At 46.5% G+C, this 22,631-nt stretch overlaps 1 protein-coding gene across 2 annotated transcripts; it reads left to right on the forward strand.

Annotated features, from left to right (window-relative positions):
• Nucleotides 1-2,393: 2,393 nt before the first annotated feature.
• SALL4 (spalt like transcription factor 4) lies at nucleotides 2,394-19,858 on the forward strand. 2 transcript variants are annotated; one of them, XM_036826135.1, is made up of 4 exons: nucleotides 2,394-2,689; nucleotides 13,262-14,281; nucleotides 16,442-16,722; nucleotides 19,052-19,858. In XM_036826135.1, exons 1-4 carry the CDS (start codon nucleotides 2,560-2,562, stop codon nucleotides 19,469-19,471), a joined length of 1,851 nt encoding a protein of 616 aa, XP_036682030.1. In that variant the 5' UTR covers nucleotides 2,394-2,559; the 3' UTR covers nucleotides 19,472-19,858. The 2 variants fall into 2 exon arrangements, with proteins under 2 accessions (XP_036682030.1, XP_036682029.1); XM_036826134.1 differs by having other exon boundaries at nucleotides 2,560-2,689; nucleotides 13,262-15,598.
• The last annotated feature ends 2,773 nt before the right edge of the window (nucleotides 19,859-22,631 follow it).

Consider the following 22,631-nt stretch of genomic DNA (forward strand, 5'->3'; position numbering starts at 1 on the left):
ACTGCCCGCCCCCCCCCCCCTTTGTTCTAGGGTCTTACTTCACCTCTAGCTTACTAGCTCCTGGCTCATCAGTTGGAAGTAGATTCAAAAAGTGTACTGTGCCTTTCTTTTCTTAATATAATATTCATGGAAGGTTTTCCTTTCGGGAAAACTTCTCTTTGACTTTCTCTGTAGAAGTTATTTCCATAGACTGTGGATTTTTCAGGACAGGCTTAATTTAACATATGTTTTCTTTTACCACAATTTTTTCTTGTTTAGCTATCTTGTCCATATTCAGCTACCACTGAATGACAAGCATTGGGATGTGATAAAAGAATTTTGAAATCGGGCTTAGGGATTGAGCTCATCCACTTCCTAATTAAGTTATTTCACGTCCTTAAACCTCAGTTTCCTCATTTTCAAAATGGACAAAACAATGCCAATCTCTCTTGGAAGATAAAAGGAGAAAGTGTGCATTTAGTGCAGCCTGTGGCACATACCTGGAGCTCAATCAATTATTATTATTATCACTTGGAGACTCAAGTGGCATAATTTTAATACCTTGTTCTAAGTAGAAATGGCATCGTGTTTTCACTATCACCAACTAAAATAAGTATAAACAACTATATCTTAAATGAAGTTTTCCTTAAACCACTAACATTTCTTGAGCTGTAAACCTAGTGCACATGCATTTAGATTGGTAAATTACATCTACCACACCACCTTACACAGAAAAGGTGTTGGGAATATAAGCAGATTAGTCAGTGAGGCAGTTGTTAATTGGCTTTTTTACTCAGTATGAGAATTCTAAACAGCTTCCATGTATTATTAAACCAAATTCTTACTTTTCCAACTTGGGCTGTTGACTGTAATTCTATCTTTTTTGGTTTAGGGGACTTAAAACAATGCCAAGCATTTTCAAACAAAGACTCAAATATTGGAGCTTAACCTTCCTTCCTTCAGTAAGTTTTTATTGATGGCCATGAATATCAAAAAGATGATCAAGCTGATTTATTTTCTGCCTTGGGTTGTCCAAACACCCAGGTGAACATATTTATCAGCTTAGCATTCTATTTTGCTTGCATTCCCAATGAGCTTACAAGAAACTCTAACAAGCTGGGAACCTGATGAATAACTAATCAAGAAAATGCAATGCACAAATGTGGAGGAAGGGTCTATAATTGCACAGTTCCTTACAATGAAGTAAATGCTAAATACAGACGCATGCCCAGAGGCACTAGAGAAACACTAATCAAAGACTTAGAAGGCTGAAGATTTCATCATTTATTCAACATTTATTGAGCATTTACATCATGCAAGGCAGTTAATGGAATAAAATACATAGAGATTTACTGTAGAGGTGTGTATACATATAATATTATACACACATACACAATTTTAGAAAATTCCAGGCATCTCCGTGTCAGGATGATGCAATCACTTTGAACTACACATCTTTTCCATAGTAAAGTCCATATTGCAAAAAATTCCGATAATGATTACTTTGGCAACACCCAGTTACTATGACAATGCCCATTGCTGATCCATGGGAGATGTAAGAGGATTGTTTCAGTAATAAAATGATGTTATCAGACATTTATGGCTTGTGGGGAAAAAGTGCAGTCCCTCCTTGTTTTGATATTATCTCTGACTATACTTGCTTTTAATCTACCTTTTCTATATTTAGTATCTAGTCATTTTAAATTAAAAAAAAAAAAACAACCCAAAACCCAAACCAAAAATCAAGGTCTGCACTGACAGTAAACCAAACCTTTTGAGTATGAATCCTGGAGGTTATTATTTAGCATTTAAAGGAAATAAATCATGGTGAGGGGATAATCTGAAATTTGGGAAATTTGAAGGCCACCTTAAGAGTTGAGATGGGGTGGGAAGGTTGAATATACCACCATTTACCATTCTTCAGATACCTCCAGACTCAATTTAAACATTTCAGTGAAAAAGTAGATGGGAGGGGACACGGGTCAAATCTCAGTTTTTTGTTTTGTTTTGTTTTTGTTTTTTTGTCTTTTGGTAGATGTAAACACTGAGGCAAAATATTTCACTGAAAAGACCTTCCTCCCCGGCTTGCGAGGATATCAACCTTACAAAAGTAATTTTTGGAGCACACTACCGAATACGCTCGTTCCAAAACTGTTACGGAAGCTCCAAGTTTTTAGTAAATACACAATCATTTTTCTTTTTCTCTCCAAGGACTCAGATAGCTGAAGCGAGGATGGGTCCCCCTCGGATTTCGTCCACGATCCAGCCAATCTGAGCCCGGATGCTAATTAGTTGCTCTCCCCCGAGGAACACGCCTTTGTCGCTTGTAGGGCCGGACTACAAAGCCCAGAATGCCTCGCCCCTCCCTGATCAATGAGGGCCTATTTAAATGATCTCTGAGGTCTTGGACCCAGGCCAATCAGCTGTCAGGGCTCATGATAAATCGCAATGCATTATTGATAATAATAATTACTGGGACATGCGCGTTCCGGCCGAAGGGGGGTAAATTTCCCAACTCCAGGAATTTGTGGCGGAGTGGGCAAATAACCGCGGCTCTCCAGGCGCCCCGATGCTCGCACCATGTCGAGGCGCAAGCAGGCGAAACCCCAACACATCAACTCAGAGGAGGACCAGGGCGAACAGCAGCCGCAGCAGCCGGCCCCGGAGTTTGCAGATGCGGCCGCAGCGGCGCCGGCGGCGGGGGAGCCGGGTGAGTGGGGCTGGGGGCGCACGCCCCGGGCGGGCAGTTTCCGGGACGTTCGCGGGACGCTCGAAGGCGCGGACTTTGGGGAGCCAATGGCTACCACCGCAGGCTGTGGAACCGAGATCTGGGGGCTCAGTTAGTTCCAGAGGAGAGCGGCAGCCTCATTCCCCACCCCCACCCTCGTTAATTTTACACTTCTCCCCTTTTATCGCTTCTCCCCTCTTGTGTAAGTTTCACCCCCAGGTCTCGCTCTCATTGTAAAATTGACCCCCAGCCTCTCCTGTGTCCCTCATTCCTGAAAGGTTCCCTTCTCCTTGTCCTCTGTCCCTCTCGTAATTGGTTCCACTCCCCTCACTAGTAGCCTCCCCCCCACTTGTAACTTAGGCTCCCCTCCTCCCTCCCTGGCGCTGCTTTTTAAAAGAAAGACCCCGGGGGTCCCCACTCTTTCCCTCACCCGTTAGGGTCTTTGTAGGAGGCTGGGGAAGGGGCGCACCCTAGGAAGACCTCCCGGGGGAGCACGATCTGTTGCACGCGCCCCTCCCGGGCCAAGAGGGGGGAGGGGGCGCGACCTCTCCCCACCCCCAGGAGCTGGGGTGCGGGCCACCAGTGCTGCGGAGGGGATTGGAGGGCCCGAAGAGGTGGAGGAGAAGAGCACAGTATTTTCCTTTTTTAAAAAAATTTCTTTTTTGGTTTTCCTCTTTTCTCCCGGGGCTACGCCGCCTGCCGATCTTCGCCCTAACCTTTCGGGGCCTGACCTCCAGCCATCTTTGATTTCCGACTTCCTAAAAATAAACCGCGGCCGGCGGGAGGGGTGCGGGCCCCCAGGGGCGGGGGTCGCGGGCGCACAGCAGCCCCGCTGGGGTGCACCAGCCTGGCGTTTTGCGTGGCTTTTCTAGGGCGCCCGGCTTTCCAAACGCGCGCCCCGGGGGCCAGAGGGGAGAGGTCGGGCCAGGGCTGGGCGGTCGTGGCCAGGGCGAGCTCCGGGGGCTGACCCGGCCCACGCTTCCGCGCCGCGCGTCTACAGGGTCTGGAGGAGTTCGGGACCCCCAGCCCGGTCGGGAGCGGCCGAGCAAACTCCTCTCTTCCTAATCATGTAACCCAGGGGGCTTTAGGAGCCAGTCGATTTCCCACTATCTCCCCTCCGTCCTGGCCCGCCAAATTGTCGCCTGATAAGTTTTTCGCGTACGCGTGGGGGGAGGGGGCGTTTTTAACGTCCTCTTGGGCCTTGTTGGTGGCTTCTCTCCTCTCGCCGCCTGCTTTCTAATTTCCCAGCCCGTAATGGGGGTGTGCGTGGCAACCCCAGACTCTCCGAGCCACAACTCCGATGGGAAAACAGTGGCTACGTTTTGGTTACCGTACCTTTTATTTCGGGGAGGGATTGTGGTAAATTTCCTAAATTTGTAATATAATGTAAATCCCTATTTTCCCCCCAAATAACATTTTTCCAGGGCAAATTAAAGAGATCGGCTTGACCGAGGGGGCGGCTGTGCGTTTTCGGGCGTCCGATGGTCAGGGCAGCGTGCACCCAAGGTCGGAGGAGAGTGGACTCTCTTTGTGCCTTGGGAGGGGGAGTGGGGGGGAGAATGGAGAGGCTTCGTTGCCTGGCCCACCTGGAACAAAAGGGTTAACCCTCTGCCCGCCCGCTTCCTCCCGAGAGGAGGGGCGAGCTCCTGGCTCTGACCCCTCCCCTGGTCCTGCTCTGACCTCCCCTTCCCCCTACCCGCTTCATTTTGGGTGGGCGCGCTCAAGTGGGGCTTTTGGTGGTGTTTGGCACCTTAGGGGGAGCTTCTTAAATTAACGCTAGCTGGAGTTTGCAATCAGTTAACCCGAGCTGGTTAGGATCGCGGGCCTGGCTGTGCGCTCCCTCCACGATTTGGGAGGGGGAGTTGCTATTGATCGCTTGGGTTGGAGTGGACGGCCGAGCTGCGTGCGGGCGCCCCCTGGAGGCCCAGCCTGGAACCTCGCCCTTTGCTGAGAGGCGGGTCCCTTCGCAGGTACCGGCTCACACCTGATGGGTGGGACAGGCTGGGGCAGGGGGATGGAGAGCGCTGGGCTGGGCTAGGGACTCCAGTCGGTTGCTTGAGCTATCCCTGGCTGTGCCGGGTTTTCTTTGCCAAGTCTTTGGAATTCTTGGAAAGAATTCTTCGATCCTCGAATGTGTTTGCAGAGTCCCGCAGTTGCCACCATGGGACAGAAGGTAGCTTTCTCAAGCAGTACATTTTAACTGATGCATTTTGTATTTGAGCAGCCTGTATGTATCATTTTAAAAATCCAGTTTAGACTGGTCTTATTTTGCAAAACCAATTTGAGACCCACTTATAAAGAATGTACTTTTTGCGGGAGGAAAATGAAGTCCGGCAAAAAATTAGCAGATCAAAAAATCTGCAGGTGGTCAGGGGACTCAGGCTACATACAGGAAAATTAGCATTTTCTCAAAAGAGTTTCAAATGCCCTTTGTGCTAAACTGGATTACAGCCATCAACGATTAAGATTCCCAAATTTCAAATAACTGCCTAGCCCCAGTTTCTAAACTGAAATGACCTACATTGGCGGTAAGGATTCTGAGAATAGGGCACTTGGGAGCTTATATTTTAATAGAGGGAGAGGGAAATCTTGTTGATCGAAGCGTTAGTTAATGTTGCAGGCCGACTTTCTGTGTTTCCATCTGAGTTTCTGAAAGGGGCTACAACTTGCCCACACCGCTTTTGTTCGTTAAAAAGAAATTGCACAAGTCAATGCTAGTTGGTCCTTCAAGCCTCTGCTGCCTTCCCACGGTGGGAAGTTGGGGAGCCATCTTGGGAGGGAGGGATAGAGTTAATGCTTCCTCTTTTTAAGTGAAGTTAGGTTTTGGTAAGATTTTAGAGTGAGGTGTGCATTCCAATCTGGTTGTATGACTTTCAGCTGTGTAACCTTGATTTCTGAGCTTTTGGGTTCTTCCTCTGTACCATGGAGATGAAGCATGCTGTTTATTTAGATAGTTTCAACTATACAAGACCCACTGTGTGCTGGAAATGCGATCAGTAATTAATTTTGTTCAAAATAACAATGTTTTATTTTTTATTGTGTCAAGACGGCACTGAACTGCCAAGTTGAGATAATTCTGCAGTTTTATCTGTAGCCTACTGTGTGCCAGACACCAGGCTGGGGACCTCAACGACATTATCTGTAATCCTCATTTTTACTCATTTTAGAGTAAACTTTAACTCCTGGTTGCAATGGCTTGCCCAGGGTTGCCTTGTCCTGTTTGATTTGAGCCTTGCTCTAAATCCAAGAAGCTGTGTTTATCGTGGTTTTAGAAGAGTTGGTTATGGGATGGGATTTTCTATCAGATGAGGGAGCTATGGTGAGTGTTCGGCTGGTTGAGTGTTATCTCTCCTCCTCCCTTTTAATTTTTGAGATGTGCCTTTGCAGGCTTTAGAATAAGAGGTCCTGGGAAGCAAGTCGAAAATAAAGCAGAGTTTGCATTTGGTGCTCTGGGCTTTACTGCCTTGGAAAAAATGATGGGAAGAGTTCAAGATACTCCCTTTTTCATCATCCTTAACCTGTTGTGCTTTTGATTGTTTAAAAAAGCATCTAAAAATTTTAAAAGCTCTAAATCCATGTAAGAACTGCATCTCTGATCATTGCCATCTATTTTTTTTTTTCTAGATTTCAAGTCTATGTTAGGCTTTGTTCTAGGGGGATCTGGGGAAGGAGGCAGCAAAAGCTCCTGCCTTCATGGAGTTTACAAATTGCTTAAAAGATGAGCTCCAGTTGAGGCAATATGGGACGTATCTCTACAGCGTAAATAGCAGAGCTTGCACACCTTAGCCCAAAGAAACTTTGATTCTTTTACTTTTCCTTTTCAGCGGACTTGAATTTTGATCCAAGACCATTTGGAACAATTTTTTTTTGTACCTTAATTAAATAGAAAGTTAATTACTGCTCTAATTTGCCACCTACAAATTGAGTTAAGGGCTTGTTCCTTAAGTGTTTCTCGGATTGCTGAATTCAGATGTAAAATTAAACTGGTAAACCAGTTTCTTTGAACTGGTTCAGTACTTAAGGACATCTCAGTTTCCTTTTGTTTTTTGGTAAGCAGTTATCCTGCCGGTGGGGGTGGGGTAGAAGATGTTTATGTACTCTAGATAATCTGCTCATTGTAGTTCTTTTAATATAGGAATGGGGGGGGGGGGAGATAAGCTTGAGGCATAATGCTTTTCTGGAGATACACAGGTTTGTTTCTTAAGCATTTTCACTGGCTCCAGAATTTGATTGGCCTCTGGCAGATGAGCTTTCTTCCTATACAATAGTAAGAGTATTTTCTATCCATTTGGCAGTGATTGAATCTAAGCCCCCTGCTGGGTTTACTGCATTCTTCCAACTTATTGGATAACTAGATGCTGAGAGATAACATTCCTAAAATTCGGAGTGGGGGTGGGGTGGAAGGATAGAAGATCTAGTTGCTGTGTAATCCCTCTGAACTTTGCTTTTTCCTTTTGGGAAGGGTTAACTTAAGCATACCCAGCAATTGTTCATAACAGAGTCCGCTTACTCTTTGGCAAATACGCTTTCAGTATTTGCCAGTGGTGGTCTGGATGTCGAAGTACTTTTTACTGCACCAGCAAACAGAGCTCCTGCTGTTTGAAGACTCAAGTGGGATGTTGCCGGTATTGCTTGGAGGCTGCAGAAGAGGCAAGCCTGTGTATACAGTGCAGGCAAGCTGGTATTCAGGTTGTAAATCACTCTTGGGAACTGTTGGATCCTTCTAGGGTAGGGAGCTTAACCTTTTTTGTGCCACATTCACCCCTTCTCAACAGAATGTATTTAAATGCATACAATAAGATACATAGAAATATCAAGGAAATAAATTGCATTGAGATAACACTTAGTAAAAATGAAAACATTTGTGATATAGTAACATGTGCTTCTTTATGAACACAATAAAGGAGATCTAGCAGTCAGTCAGGTAACCAGAATTTCCAGTAATGCAACCGCATTGACATCATAGGAAAATACCTGCTTTCTGTTGATGACATAGGCATGGGTTCTGCAAATACCGCTGAGGTATGTTCCCCACGCTAATAATTGAAAGAAATGTTAAGTTTTAATTCAGCTGAGTGAAAATAAGGTTGCCATTTTTTTTTCCTGTCTAATTTCATTGGCCCCAGTTTAAAGAGTTATCTCCTTTAAAACCTGCATTGTCAGTAAGGGAATATTGTCCCCAAGGGGGTGAAAATTGGTTTTTTTTGCGGTGGGGGGGGGAAATGTTTATTGATGTTACAGTGGTTTGTGGCCTTCCAAAGGACCATAGTGCATAAACAGATAATATAGTATATTGGTGGTATTAAAATTTGGGGGGGTGATTAGGAAAAAAAAACTTTAAAAGCCTTCCTAGAGGGGTAAAATGAAAAAAAGTTCAAGAAACTGCTCTAGAAGAAACAATTATAAATTAGGACACTAACTTTAGTTCCCTTCTTCAATAGTATTTAAGACTATAATCCCTGCTCTTGTGTTTTACCAGTATGGCACCTTGAGGCAGTTATTTCTGAGTCTTAGTTTCCATGTTTGCAAATTGGGAACAAAGATGCTTGTTTACGGGGCTACGAAGATAAGTGAGTTAAGGTATAGGAGTCTGAAGTGAGTGCTTTGTTGCAGTTTGTGGAGGATGGTAGTAGTTTTGCTTTGGCCCTTAACAAGCATTTGTACATGAGCTTTGTTAGAGATTTCCAGAAGTAGAATGGCTGAGAAAAGGGATGTAACATGCTAATTAAAAAGAAGCCAAAGTACAAAAGTGTATACATTTATTTATTTTTTTTTTTGTGGTCACGCTGCACGGCACGTGGCTCCCCGACCAGGGATCAAACCTGTGTCCCCTGCATTGGAAGTGTGGAGTCTTAACCACAGCACCGCCAGGGAAGTCCCAAAAGTGTATACCTTTTAAAGTTTCTCTTCCACCCCAGGCCTGTGGACCAGCCACAGCATCTATTATTTCAAAAGTTTCCCACGTACATACTTATATCATTATCCCCAAACACAAAGAGGGGGGAGCACATTATCTATACATCCTGTTCTCTACACTTTTTTTCCTCTTGAAATCAGTCTTGGGCGGTTGTCTTATAGAGCAAGCATATATAATAAAGATCTACTTTATTTTTGAAGGCTACAAAGTAGTCATCTTTTTCCTGTACCCTGATGTATTCAATCAGAACCATACTGATGGACCAGAGTGCATCCTTTTTTGTTTAGGCTGTTTGTTACTATGAAACCTGTATCCTGGTATCACAGAAAGTAAACTCCTAACAAGGGAATTGCTGGGTGGAAGGAGCATTGCACTAAAATGATGTTGGTGGATTGTGCTCTGAAGAAGTTGTATGTATTTATTTATTTATTTTTCTAAATTTTTAAAAAACATTTATTTATTTATTTTTGGCTGCATTGGGTCTTCGTTGCTGCACGCGGGCTTTCTCTAGTTGCGGCGAGCGGGGGCTACTCTTCGTTGTGGTGCGCGGGCTTCTCATTGCAGTGGCTTCTCTTGTTGCAGAGCACAGGCTCTAGGCACGCAGGCTTCAGTAGTTGTGGCGCACGGGCTCAGTAGTTGTGGCTCGCAGACTCTAGAGCACAGGCTTCAGTAATTGTGGCGCACGGGCTCAGTAGTTGTGGCTCACGAGGTTAGTTGCTCCGTGACATGTGGGATCTTCCCTGACCAGGGCTCAAACCCGTGTCCCCTAGCATTGGCAGGCGGATTCTTAACCACTGCGCCACCAGGGAAGTCCCAGTTGTATGTATTTATGGGCACCGGCCTACTGGTGTATTTCCCTCCCAGGAGAAACTTTTTAAGTTCCACTTCTAAAGTTCTTGACACAAAATTGCCAAAATTGTACTTCCAGAAAGATTGTGCCAGTTTAACAACCACCCCCGCAAACACCGCATTAGAAGTCTTGGGAAAGTGTACCAATAGATACTATCTTAAGTGTTCTGGGAATTGACGAATATCTTTTTTTTTTTTTTTTTTTTTTTTAATTTTACTTATTTATTTATGGCTGTGTTGGGTCTTCGTTTCTGTGCGAGGGCTTTCTCCAGTTGTGGCAAGCGGGGGCCACTCTTCATCGCAGTGCGCGGGCCTCTCACTATCGCGGCCTCTCTTGTTGCGGAGCACAGGCTCCAGATGCGCAGGCTCAGTAGTTGTGGCTCACGGGCCCAGTTGCTCCGCGGCATGTGGGATCTTCCCAGACCAGGGCTCGAACCCATGTCCCCTGCATTGACAGGCAGACTCTCAACCACTGCGCCACCAGGGAAGCCCTGACGAATATCTTTAACTTGATTCTTGGAAATTTGATTGCTTTGGAGCAGTTGTGGGGCCAGAAGGAAGGAGGTACCTACCTGCTACACTCCACATGGAAGTAGCAGGGGTGTATTGTGTCCTAAGTTAACCTCCCCACACCCCCAAACCTGACCCCTCAAGCTTTCCTGTCCCTCCTGGGGTTTCTGTGGGAAGAAAGATAGTTGCCCCTCTCAACAGAAGAAACATACTATGCTTGGGAGGAAGTGTATCAAGGAAGAGTTCAAAGGGAGGGTCTGGGTCCTGCGTGCCTGGGTTTTAACGTTGGCTTTGCAGTTTACCACATGCCCTACCTTGGGGAAGTTAATGTCCTCTGTGCCTCAGTTTCCCCCTCTGTTAAATATAATAGTCTCTACCTCAAGAGTTGTTAATAACATGTACATTACACCTGGTACCTAGTAAGTGCTCAGAAGTTATCTATGACTAGATTTTTCATTGTGTTGCCTTGGGTATAAGTCACATTACCTCCGAGTCTGTTTTTCTCATCTGTAAATGGGGCTGATGTTTAATAGGGTTGGATGAGTGTAGTATGGAGCACGGGGCACCTGGAGGTTCTAGTCTCGACTACAGGAGGCTGGTAGGCTGCTCATCTTTTCATCAGCCCCCATAGCCCCTGCCTTGCACTCAGTAGGAGGCGAGACGTATTGTTAAATGAGTGAGGCTTTAAATGACTGGTACAAGCATTATTGTGTTCAGCAACCCTAGTTGCCCAGGTAACCGGATAAGCCGCCGAAATAGAAAAGGTGGAGAAACTGATGTTCACTGAATACGTACAGTATCTGCACTTTCAGGTCATAGGATGGTGCCAGGCTCACAGTCAGCAGTCAACAAACATTTGTTAAATTAATCACATCACTTAACACAGGCATCTAACTTATGTGGTTGTCATGATTTTACACGTTTAATAGAAATCCTGAGGGGTAAGCCCACCATATCAAACCTGTTTTCCATGGATTGCACCTGACCTGTTTTCTTTCTCTCGGCTCACCCCCGACCCACGTACACCTTGCAGAACTTCTGATGATTATTTAGTCTGAAATTAGGAAAAATTAAGTCAATTTATTAAGGCCGTGCTACGGAAATGTAAAAGAACCAGTGTTTGAAAATCTGATGGAAAGCATAGATCTTTCTCAAGAGAAATACACTTTGTTGCAAGATCAGCCCCTCCGGAAAATATTGACTGACTCCTCAGTCAAAAACCCATGCTGTTGGGAAATGTAATCACCCAAGGAATTGAGGCAAAATGGGTTAGTTGGCTTTACAAAGTGATCATTTTATTTAAAAGATAAGTGGATACTGCCTGGCCTTACCCCCATGCATTTGTACATTTCAAATAGGTTTTGTTTTAAACAAAAATGGTCACACCTTACAAACCATTCTGTAACCTACTTCCACCTAACTTCTGTCTCCATGTCAGGACATACGGAAATTCTGCATCGTTTTTGTACTGTGGGTAAGCCAAAATTTACCTTTGTTTTTTTCTTTTGTGGCTATAAACATTTCTGTGAAAAATATCCTTCTTCCTCCGTGGATTTAAAAAAAAATAAGTTTATTTATTTATTTATTTTGGCTGCGTTGGGTCTTTGTTTGCTGCGCGCAGGCTTTCTCTAGTTGCGGCGAGTGGGGGCTGCTTGTTGCGGTGGCTCCTCTTGTTGCGGAGTGCAGGCTTCAGTAGTTGTGGCTCATGGGCTCTAGAGCGCAGGCTCAGTAGTTGTGGCGCACGGGCTTTGTTGTTCCGCGGCATGTGGGATCTTCCCGGCCCGTGTCCCCTGCACTGGCAGGTGGATTCTTAACCACTGCGCCACCAGGGAAGTCCTCTCCATGGATCTTTGTATACGTGTGCAAATGTCTGTGGTTTGGATCTGCACACCTGGAGTTGCTGGGTCTGACATGTGCCTATATGACTTCTCAGTGGTAAGGTGTACATATAATAGGTTAGGCAGGAAATGAGAAAAATAAAGTAGCTTAGAGATTCTCCACCCGCCAGGACTCAGGCATCTGGCTAAAGCACAGTCCCCCGACAGGCATTTTAACGTGCAGACTAGCAGTCACTGTGAAGGAAATAGGACCCAACTGCAAAAGAAGTCCAGGGACCACTCATTTTCAGGAATAGAACTACCCAGAATAGGATGGTTGTTTGATTTTTGTGTAACAGAGTAGAAGTTGTAAATGGAAGGTGAGGAATAAAATCCATCATTCCCATCCCTTCCTTCCTTTCTTGGGCTTCTTTCTTTGTTTAATGGCTTATTAATCCTTTGATATCCTGTTAAGGCATTTCTTTAGGTTTTTCATAATCAGGAAGGTCAGTGAAGTTTTTTTTCTTGGACATGCAATCTTTCCTTTTTTTTTCAGTGTGTTTTTTCTTGTATGAAAATACTCCTCGGACTATCTGCTTCATCTTCCCATGTACGGTTCTGCATATTTTAGGTGAATTTATTACTGCTCTCATAATTTTTAGCACCTTTAAACTTTCATTGTCCCTGGTGGGAAGGTACACTTACCACATTGTCTGAATGAGTGACTTAGTGCAGTTTCACTTTCGATGGGCCCAGGATGGAGATGAGCGGCCATGAATTGAGCAGGTTTCCAACATCATTTTATGGTGGCATGAAATCCATTTGCCTTTCAGGCCAGCTCTCAGTTGAGGGTGAGGGCCAGAGCTCCAAGGGGATTATTTTAATGAATTGTATGCGTTTCCCAGGGCTGCCTTAATAAGTTGGCACAGACTAGATAGTTTAAGACAGATTTATTCTCACAGTTCTGGAGGGTGGACACCTGAAATTTAGGAGTTGCAGGGTTCCTTTTGGAGCCTCTGAGGACGAGTCTGTACCAGGCCTCCTCCCTACCTTTTGTTGGCTTCCAGCCGTCCTTGGCTTATAAAAGCCACATAACTCCTGCCTTGGCTTCGCATGGCCTTATTCTGTCTCATGTCCCTTTCTTTTCTCCTTAAGGACACCAGATACTGGGCTTGGGACCCACCCTAATTACAGTTGTAAAGATTCCCCCCCCGCCCCAAAGAAGGTCACTTGCACAGGTGCAGGGGTTAGGATTGGACATTTTGGGGGGTTATGATTTGACCCGCTACCTAAGTGATTGGTTCACTGAGACTCTTTGGATGCCTCGTTCCCTTACACAGTTTTGTGCGTGTTGGGACGCAGATCACGAAGACCTCTGGATTGTGAGCTGTGGTTTTTCTCAAGAAAACGCCCTACATCCTTTCTTGGGTAGAGTTCTTAGCTTTTTCTCTCTTGTCGCAGGTACTCCAATGAACCCCCCAGAGAGTGGCGATGACGTGAACGTGGACGGAGCAGGGATAAAGAGGCCTCGGCGGGAGGAGACCCACATCTGTGAGAAATGCTGTGCCGAGTTCTTCAGTTTCTCGGAGTTCTTAGACCATAAGAAAAATTGCACTAAAAATCCACCTGTCCTCATCATGAACGACAGCGAGGGGCCGGTGCCTTCAGAAGACTTCTCCGGGGCTGTGCTGAGCCGCCAGCCACGCAGCCCAAGCAGGAAGGACGGTCACAGAGAGGACGGTGGCAGCTCAGGGGACACGAGGGAGAAGCCGGGGGCAGAGTCCGTCGTGTACTTAAAGACGGAGGCCGCCCTGCCGCCTACACCCCAGGACATAAGCTATTTACCCAAAGGCAAAGTGGCCAACACCAACGTCACGCTTCAAGCACTGCGGGGCACCAAGGTGGCCGTGAACCAGCGGGGCGCGGACGCGCCCCCAGCCCCACTGCCCGGCGCCAGCAGCATCCCCTGGGTCCTCGAGCAGATCCTGTGTCTGCAGCAGCAGCAGCTCCAGCAAATCCAGCTCACGGAGCAGATCCGCGTGCAGGTGAACCTGTGGGCCTCCCACGCCCTCCACTCCAGCGGCATGGCCGGAGCCGACTCCCTGAAGACGCTGGGCGGCCACGTGTCCCAGCAGGTTTCGGCGGCTGTGGCTCTGCTCAGCCAGAAGGCGGGGAGCCCGGCTTTGCCCCTGGACACCTTGAAGCCAGCCAAGCTACCTCACACCAGCATCCCTTCCGCTGCCAGCTCCGTGTCCCCGGGGCTGACGCCCTTCGCCCTGAAGCCAGATGGGACCCGGGTGCTCCCCAACGTCCTGTCGCGTCTCCCGGGGGCGTTGCTACCTCAGGCCCCAGGCTCTGTGCTCTTCCAGAGCCCCTTCTCCGCGGTGGCGTTAGACCCGTCCAAGAAAGGGAAAGGGAAGCCACCCAGTGTCTCCCCGGTAGATGTCAAACCCAAGGACGAGGTCCTCTACAAGCACAAGTGTAAGTACTGTAGCAAGGTTTTTGGGACTGATAGCTCCTTGCAGATCCACCTCCGCTCCCACACCGGAGAGAGACCCTTCGTGTGCTCTGTCTGCGGCCACCGCTTCACCACCAAGGGCAACCTCAAGGTGCACTTTCATCGGCATCCCCAGGTGAAGGCAAACCCCCAGCTGTTTGCCGAGTTCCACGACAAGATGGCGGCAGGCAGTGGCCTTCCCTACGCGCTCTCTGGCCCTGTCCCCGTAGATGAATCCGGGCTCTCCTTAGACAACAAACCCGTCCTTGCGACGGGGACCCCCAATGTAGGGCTACCTCAGAATCTCTCTTCGGGGACTAACCCCAAGGACCTCATGGGTGGCCCATTGCCCAACGACCTGCAGCCCGGGCCTTCTCCGGAAAGTGAGGATGGATCCATCCTACCTGGGGTGGGGCTAAACCATAATTCCCCGAGGGTTGGTGCCTTCCAAGGGAGTGGGACACCCGAGCCGGGGTCAGAGACCCTGAAACTGCAGCAGCTGGTGGAGAACATCGACAAGGCCACCATCGACCCCAACGAATGTCTCATATGCCGCCGTGTCTTAAGCTGCCAAAGTTCCCTCAAGATGCATTACCGCACCCACACCGGGGAGAGGCCGTTCCAGTGTAAGATCTGTGGTCGAGCCTTCTCCACCAAAGGCAACCTGAAGACGCACCTCGGGGTGCACCGGACCAACACGTCCGTAAAGACGCAGCATTCGTGCCCCATCTGCCAGAAGAAGTTTACCAACGCGGTCATGCTGCAGCAGCATATTCGGATGCACATGGGCGGTCAGATTCCCAACACGCCTCTGCCGGAGAATCCCTGTGACTTTACGGGTCCCGAGCCAATGATGGTCGGTGAAAATGGCAGTACAAGCGTTGTCTGTCACGATGATGTCGAAAGCATCGATGTAGACAAAGTCTGCTCCCAGGAGGCCCCTGGCAGCTCCTCGAAGGTCCCCATGCCCCTTCCCAGCATCCACTCGGCATCACCTACTCTAGGGCTGTCCTCGGTGGCTTCCCTAGATGCCCCGGGGAAGACGGGTCTCGCTGGTCTTGTCCTGCAGCGACAGAGCAGCCGAGAGAATGGTTCAGTGGAGAGTGATGGCTTGACCAACGACTCTTCCTCCTCAGTGATGGGGGACCAGGAGTATCCAAGCCGAAGTCCAGATGTCCTGGAGACCACGTCATTCCAGGCAGTCTCCCCAGCCAATAGCCAAGCGGAGAGTGTCAAGTCCAAGTCTCCTGATGCCGGTGGCAAAGCGGACAGCTCCGAGAACAGCCGCCCTGAGACGGAAGGTGATAGAGCTTTGGATTTAACTTAGGTCCATTCTGGGCACAGAGTCATCCAAAAGGAACCTGGGTTGAACTTGACAAATGGAGAGTGTGGTATATGTGAAATAGCTCCTCTGTAGGGCGACTAGCCTTTCTGTGGGTACTTCTGGATAGAGGGCAATAATAACTACCTCTGTCGTAGTAGAGACATGCTTTTATTTACGACGGTTCTTGCAAGCTGGGTGTGGACAGCGTACTTAATTTTGGTGGGTTTTTATTTTTGTGTTTGAGCCCTGTGAGGGCAACATGGGTTATCCTAAGTAAATGCTCCAGAAGAAGAATATTTGAGAAAGTGGGCACTGCTTTTTGGCCAGTGAGATAAGCCATAGTTCCTTGATTCTGAAATCCCACTCCCTTATGTAAAGTTCACAAATTAATATCTCTTGAGGGAGAGAAAAGAATCTAACCTATTTTAAACGCGCCCCATATAAATGGGGTGCCTACTGACGGCATTAATGGCAAAAATGGGGGAACAGCAACAGCGTAGCATCAGAAAGATAGTGTCAGGGCCTACTTTATAAAGGTAACTGTATGCAGGAATTTGAACTTGGAATTGCATTGCCTGTGACTGTGTTGCCGATACCTTTAAAGCCAAAATAGTAACCTTCTCTGAAGTGCTGGAGTCATTCTCCGTGCAGATAAACAAGTAAAAGGAAAGCTGCTTCCAAGGTGTCAATTTCCTGAACGCTATTTCCAGGCTGTCAAACAGTGGGACAGTTGTGGTCAAAGCTCCTTTTTTTTTTGGATTGAAGAATGAATGACTGTAGGATGATAATTTGGGATTTTTTTTTTTTCTGTGCACACCAGGTCGGAGCAGTGGCCCACCGACATTTATCCGAGCCCAGCCAGCCTATGTCAAAGTTGAAGTTCCTGGTGCGTTTGTTGGTCCCGCGACCATGTCCCCAGGCGTGACACCTTTGCTTGCCATCCAGCCCCGACGACAGGCCAAGCAGCACGGCTGCACGAGGTGCGGGAAGAACTTCTCATCTGCCAGCGCGCTTCAGATTCACGAGCGGACTCACACCGGGGAGAAGCCTTTCGTGTGTAACATTTGTGGGCGAGCTTTTACCACCAAAGGCAACTTGAAGGTGAGTTCAAGCCCCGCAGTGCAGTCAAAAAAGAAAAAAAAGAAAAAAGAAGAAAGAGACTTTCTCACATTACGACATCTCTGAAGTTGGGATTGTTCATTGTAGTCAGTGCGTGCGTGAAATCGTTCAAGTCTGGAGACACGGATGATGTTTGTCGTGTATCGTAATGTAGCGTTGATAAATCCTTTACGGATTTGCCTGTGCTTTCAGACTTGATGACCACCCTGTATGTGGGTTTTTGTTTTCCTGGCCTGCTAGGTTGAAATAAATACCACGAGTTAAACGTATATATAGTGCCACTGGAGTTAAAGGAAGAAAGCCTCCAGGTTTATTGGCCTTTCTTTGAAACTGAACAGCTGGGTTCTTCCAAAGAATGTCCTGTGTCTATTGTTAGGGTAAGTTGGTTCCACCTAAGATATTACCTGGGAGACTGTCCCACGTAAGGATCGAAAGTGGCCTGTGTAAGGACACAGGATGGGAAACCTGGGTTTCCCTCATGGTCCTGCCTCTACTTTGTTTCAGGTGTGTTTCTCTGGGCCTCTTTTCTCTAGCCAGCTCTCCAGTGAGTAGACTAGTTGAATTCTTTGTGGTGAGAATAAAGGTTGAAACTTCACCTTAAAGTTGACCTAGAAGACCTCATATCATTTTAGAAATGAAAAGTACTTATTAAAAAAACTATATTCTTTTAATTTTTTAGTCTAGGTGGCAAAAATGTCAGGGGAGGAACATGGAAGTAATTTAATCTGTAATCCCAACTGCCAGAAATATAAAGCTTAAATTTGTTCAGGGGCCTTGGAATCAATCTGGGGTAGGTTTGGAGCTGCTATTGCTGCGTAAGTGGCTTTGGGCAGGTGGCTCTTGTGCCTCGGTTTCTCAGGCATGGGGATCGTGGTAATGACCTCAGGGTTGCTTGGAGATTAATTGAGTTGTATTAGTGTTTCACATGATGCCAGGAACATCTTAATAATTTCTTGGAGTGATGAAGAGCAAGTCACTTCTGAGCCCGCTGGGATAACTACTAACTTCTAAGGATGTCAGTGAAGTGACGTGAGAATACTTGAAACCCAGTACCCACCACGTTCTTCAACTCTTTATAAAGAAAGGGATTTGAAAACTCAAAAGCCAGACCAGGAAAATAATTGCAGAAAGGAGGCCGGCCAGGTTGAAGAAGCAGTAAGTGGTAGGATCTCTGTCCTCTTCAGAAGAGTCCTTGCCTTGTCTGCTACCATAGATGAAATAACGTTCATTCCCCGTGGCCTCGTGTAACCTTCCCAACTAGGCTTATTTTTCTCTGCAGCAGTGATTACTCTTGTTGACACACTATGTATTTAGGATGTCAGCTCCATCAGGCCAGGGTCTGTTTTGTTCAAAGATTATTTTGTTAACTCGAATTTTTATTCAAGTAATTGTCGATTCATGCAAACGGAGCAGTCATACAGAGATGCTTACCCACTTTGCTAGTTTCTCCCAGTGATAGAATTTTGTACAACTATAGAATAAATAATAACCAGGATATTGACATTGATGTAACCTACTGGTCTTATAGATTTCCCCATTTTACTTATACTCCGTGTCTGTATGTGTTAAGTTCCGTACCATTTGTTAACTGTGTAAGTTTGTGTGTTCACAAGTTGTAACCCTAGCACTTGAAACAACGCTGCTATGTAGTAGGTGTTGACAAAACTGTACATGTGAACAGTGGGATGGGGAAAATTGGAGTGTGTATTCCCCACCTCTGTTGCCCTTACTTGCCTCTAGGCAGGAATGTAGATCCATGGTTGCCAGATGATCTGATTTTTTTTTTTTCCCCCAAGAGAATAGGTACCTGTATTTTTTTTTTTTTAATAAATTTATTTATTTTTGGGTGCATTGGGTCTTCGTTGCTGCACCGGGGCTTTTCTTTAGTTGCGGCGAGCGGGGGCTACTCTTTGTTGCAGTGCGCAGGCTTCTCATTGCGGTGGCTTCTCTTGTTGCGGAGCACAGGCTCTAGGCGCATGGGCTTCAGTAGTTGTGGCACGTGGGCTCAGTAGTTGTGGCTCGCGGACTCCAGAGCGCAGGCTCAGTAGTTGTGGCGCACGGGCTTAGTTGCTCCGCGGCATGTGGGATCTTCCCGGACCAGGGCTGGAACCTGTGTCTCCTGCATTGGCAGGCGGATTCTTAACCACTGCGTCACCAGGGAAGCCCAATATCTGGATTTTTTTTAGTATGAAATCTAATTTTAAAATATAAGTTTAGATAGACCAAACCCATAGGCAGACTTGACTTTGGTTTGCCCATGTGCAATCCCATCTCTGTTTTGGTGGAAACCTTTCTGTCCCTCTTCCCACAGGTCCATTATATGACGCATGGGGCCAACAATAGCTCGGCACGCCGTGGCAGGAAGCTGGCCATTGAGAACACCATGGCTCTATTAGGAACGGACGGAAAGAGGGTCCCCGAGATATTTCCCAAGGAAATCCTGGCCCCTTCGGTGAACGTGGACCCTGTTGTGTGGAACCAGTACACCACCATGCTCAATGGTGGTCTGGCCATGAAGACCAACGAAATCTCCGTGATCCAGAGTGGTGGCATTCCCACCCTCCCGGTGTCGCTGGGGGCCAGCTCCGTGGTGAATAACACCGCTACCTCCAAGATGGATGGCTCCCAGTCGGCCATCAGTGCCGAGGTGGAGAAGCCGGGAGCTGCCGACAGCGTCCCCAAACACCAGTTCCCTCACTTCCTGGAGGAAAACAAGATCGCCGTCAGCTAAGCTACAGGAGAACGCACGTCAAAGGAGCAGTGCGGTGACCTCTCTAGAACTGTCCCTTTTTTGTTTGTTTTTCTTAAAGACCCCCATCTCCTCCAGTTTTCTTCCTGATGTGCAAATAATGTTTACAGTTGTGACCACAACCTCAGGCACATCCTACAATCACAATGTTGCTATGCTGCTTTGCAAAAAACAAACAAACAAAAAAGAAAAATCAAAAAAAAAAATTCATACTAAAACAAATATAGACTAGTATTTTTTTTTTAATTTTGGAAAGAAGCGGGTCTTGCAAAGTAGTTTTGTTACTTGCAACAAACTATATACATAAAACCTTTGTACAACCTAGAGTAACTGTTTCCAAAGACTGTCACCTATTTCAAGTTGGAAGGTGTTGACGCACCATGGAGAAGACAACTGTTTTGCCTGTTTGGGGGTTGGGGGGAGGGGTGGGTGGGTACTGTATACTTACTTCTGCGGTGACTGTATGCGGGTAAATGGACAAGGTCTGTCGTCTGTTTAGGGACCTGTTTGGTATTCTCCCAACCCTACGCCCATTTTTCTTTTCTTTTTTGAATGTACTTTTTTTTTTTTTTTTTTTTTTAAACCAAGGTTGTAGAATTCCAAATTTTTTTTCAACCTTGGAACCTTAAGTAGAATGCCCTCAAGTGGACAGATTTTAGTCCTTAGAGAGTCGGTGTGTGTGTTGCTGCTTATTTAAATACAGTTCAGTTGGAGCCCCAAGAGTGCCAAGGTGTCCTCCCTAAGCTTTCCAGATGCCCTTCTTCTTCCTAAAACCAGGAGAGGTGAGCACCTGAGCAGGGAATCTCAGGTGACTTAATTTAGTTCACCGGTGCCTACTCTGGAGAGCTGGGTGTCCGTTCTTGAAGAAACAAACTCACCAGAAGGGCGTGTCTTCTTATTATATACTAATAACTTCTTATACTAATTTGTACCAGAAGTTCCTTGATTGTGACTTATGCCAAGTAATTATGAAGATTTTTTTTTTTTTTCTGAGTATTGCATGAAGGCTACCAAGTTGGAACAGGCAAGTCCTGGATGTGAAAGCTTTAATTTATCTACCTCATTCATGTGTTATTTTTGTAGCTATAGTCTCTATTTTCTTATTTGATGACCGCTGAAGTGTTCCTAGGCCCTGTCGTAAACCTAAGAGTTGATGTATTGGTGGGAGCAGCTGGAAGTTCAAGATGTTGTTGTGATTCTCTTTTTCTTAATCCCCCTTTTGTATATGTGATATTAAGCAGCCGATGAAGCGTTACTCTTGAGGATTTAACACGGAAGGAGAAAGAAAGACCCACATTTCTGGGTGAAGTCTTTGCCCCTCTATGTGGAAAAGTGGATTGCAACTGTTCTCAAGTCTGTCTCTCGGTAATTGCACCTGACTTTAGGATCCAAAAAAATTTTTTTTTGTTTTGCCAAGTTGTGCCTTTCCTTCTGGAATTGTAAGTGAACACAATAATAGTACCTGTTTACACTGTGAAGTGGATATTGTTACAGAAAATACACCAGAGGCTTTCTCACTTGTTAAGCTAATAATGCCTTGTGAATGTATGATCTACGGAGAAACCCCTGTAGTTTTTACCTGCTGATGCTGTCTGTCTGTTGGAGAATAAATTTTGGATGGTTCTTTTTTTCACCACCAGGCGTGTATGTAAGTTTTTCTGGTAGTTTCTGCTCTAAACTTGAGAATCCTGGACTTCCCTGGTGGTCCAGTGGTTAAGACTCCACACTTCAAATGCAGGGGGTGCGGGTTCGATCCCTGGTGGGGGAACTAAGATCCCACATGCTGCACAGCGCAGCCAAAAAATTTTTTTAAAAACCCTGAGAATCCTTAATTGACAATCATTTCCAGCTCCCTTGGGACCCTCTAGGTCCTGGAATTGAAGCTACACATCTGGTTACATCTATGCTTGACCCACTACTCAAGCACACACAACTAACTACTTGCTGGTTGGTATCTTTCTTTTTTAAGGCATTTTATTAGAGTCCTCTCCTTCTAGAGAACTTTGCTTGTGTTCGCTTGTAGCTGTGTAAAATTTATCAGGCCCTAGATGATCCCACATCTCAACCCATCCATACCTGGTTACACGTCACTGGGCAGAGAGACAGATTCTGGTTTTTGTTTTTGTTTTTTTTTGGCCATGCCACACTGCATGCGGGATCTTAGTTCCCCGACCAGAGATCAAACCTGTGCCCCCTGCAGTGGAGTGCAGAGCCCTAACCACTGGACCGCCATGGAATTCCCAGAGAGACAGTATTTTTAATCATCTCATACTTAACAGGCTGGCTGCTTAGAAGGGGATGGGCTGAGAATCACATAGGAGGTGGGATTTAATTCCAAGGGAAGAGTCTTAGAGAGGGTGGTGGGAAAAGTGCTCCTTGAGGACAGACATAAGGGCAGGACCATGGTAATGTCCTCCTGGCATAGTACCCTCTTGTGCTGTGTTGTGTCTTTGCAAGATACAGCATCAGGCTCATTATGTAATGGTTGTGGGTACCGCAGCATCCTGGAAAGGAGTCTTTTGACATCCAGGAAAGGTCTAGGAGTTGTGTCCTTATGGCCTTTGACCTGATGTGAGCTCTGCGTGTCAACTTCCTTTGCTGTTCTTGGCAAGTTTGATGTTCTTTGACCTGAACTCATCTAAATTTAGGGTAAAGCAGCCACTCTGTTGACTGAGAGCAAGATAAACCCAATCATTTAGATAATTGAAATGGAAGGATCTAAGCCAGGGGTCCCCATCCCTGGGCAGCGGACCGGTACCAATCCACGGCCTGTTAGGAGCCGGGCCACACGGCAGGAGGTGAGCGACAGGCCAGGAGGTGAGCGACAGGCGAGCAAGCAAAGCTTCGTCTGCCCCTCCCCATCGCTCGCATTACCGCCTGAACCTTCCCCCACCCCTGTCTGTGGAAAAATTGTCTTCCACGAAACCAGTCCCTGGTGCCAAAAAGGTTGGGGACCGCTGATCTAAACTAATATTCCCTAGTCCCAAGTATTCAGAATTTTCATCCTTTCTCACACTTGATACTACCCTACAGCTAAGTTTTATGTCTTTCTAGATTCGAATGTATGAGAATTGTTTTACTTAAGTGAAAAATATGTTTCCTCCTCTCACATACTTGAGACATCTTTCCAAGGTAAAGCACA

This window comes from Balaenoptera musculus, chromosome 15, assembly GCF_009873245.2.
Source record: "Balaenoptera musculus isolate JJ_BM4_2016_0621 chromosome 15, mBalMus1.pri.v3, whole genome shotgun sequence".
In the NCBI taxonomy this organism is placed as follows: Eukaryota; Metazoa; Chordata; class Mammalia; order Artiodactyla; family Balaenopteridae; genus Balaenoptera; species Balaenoptera musculus.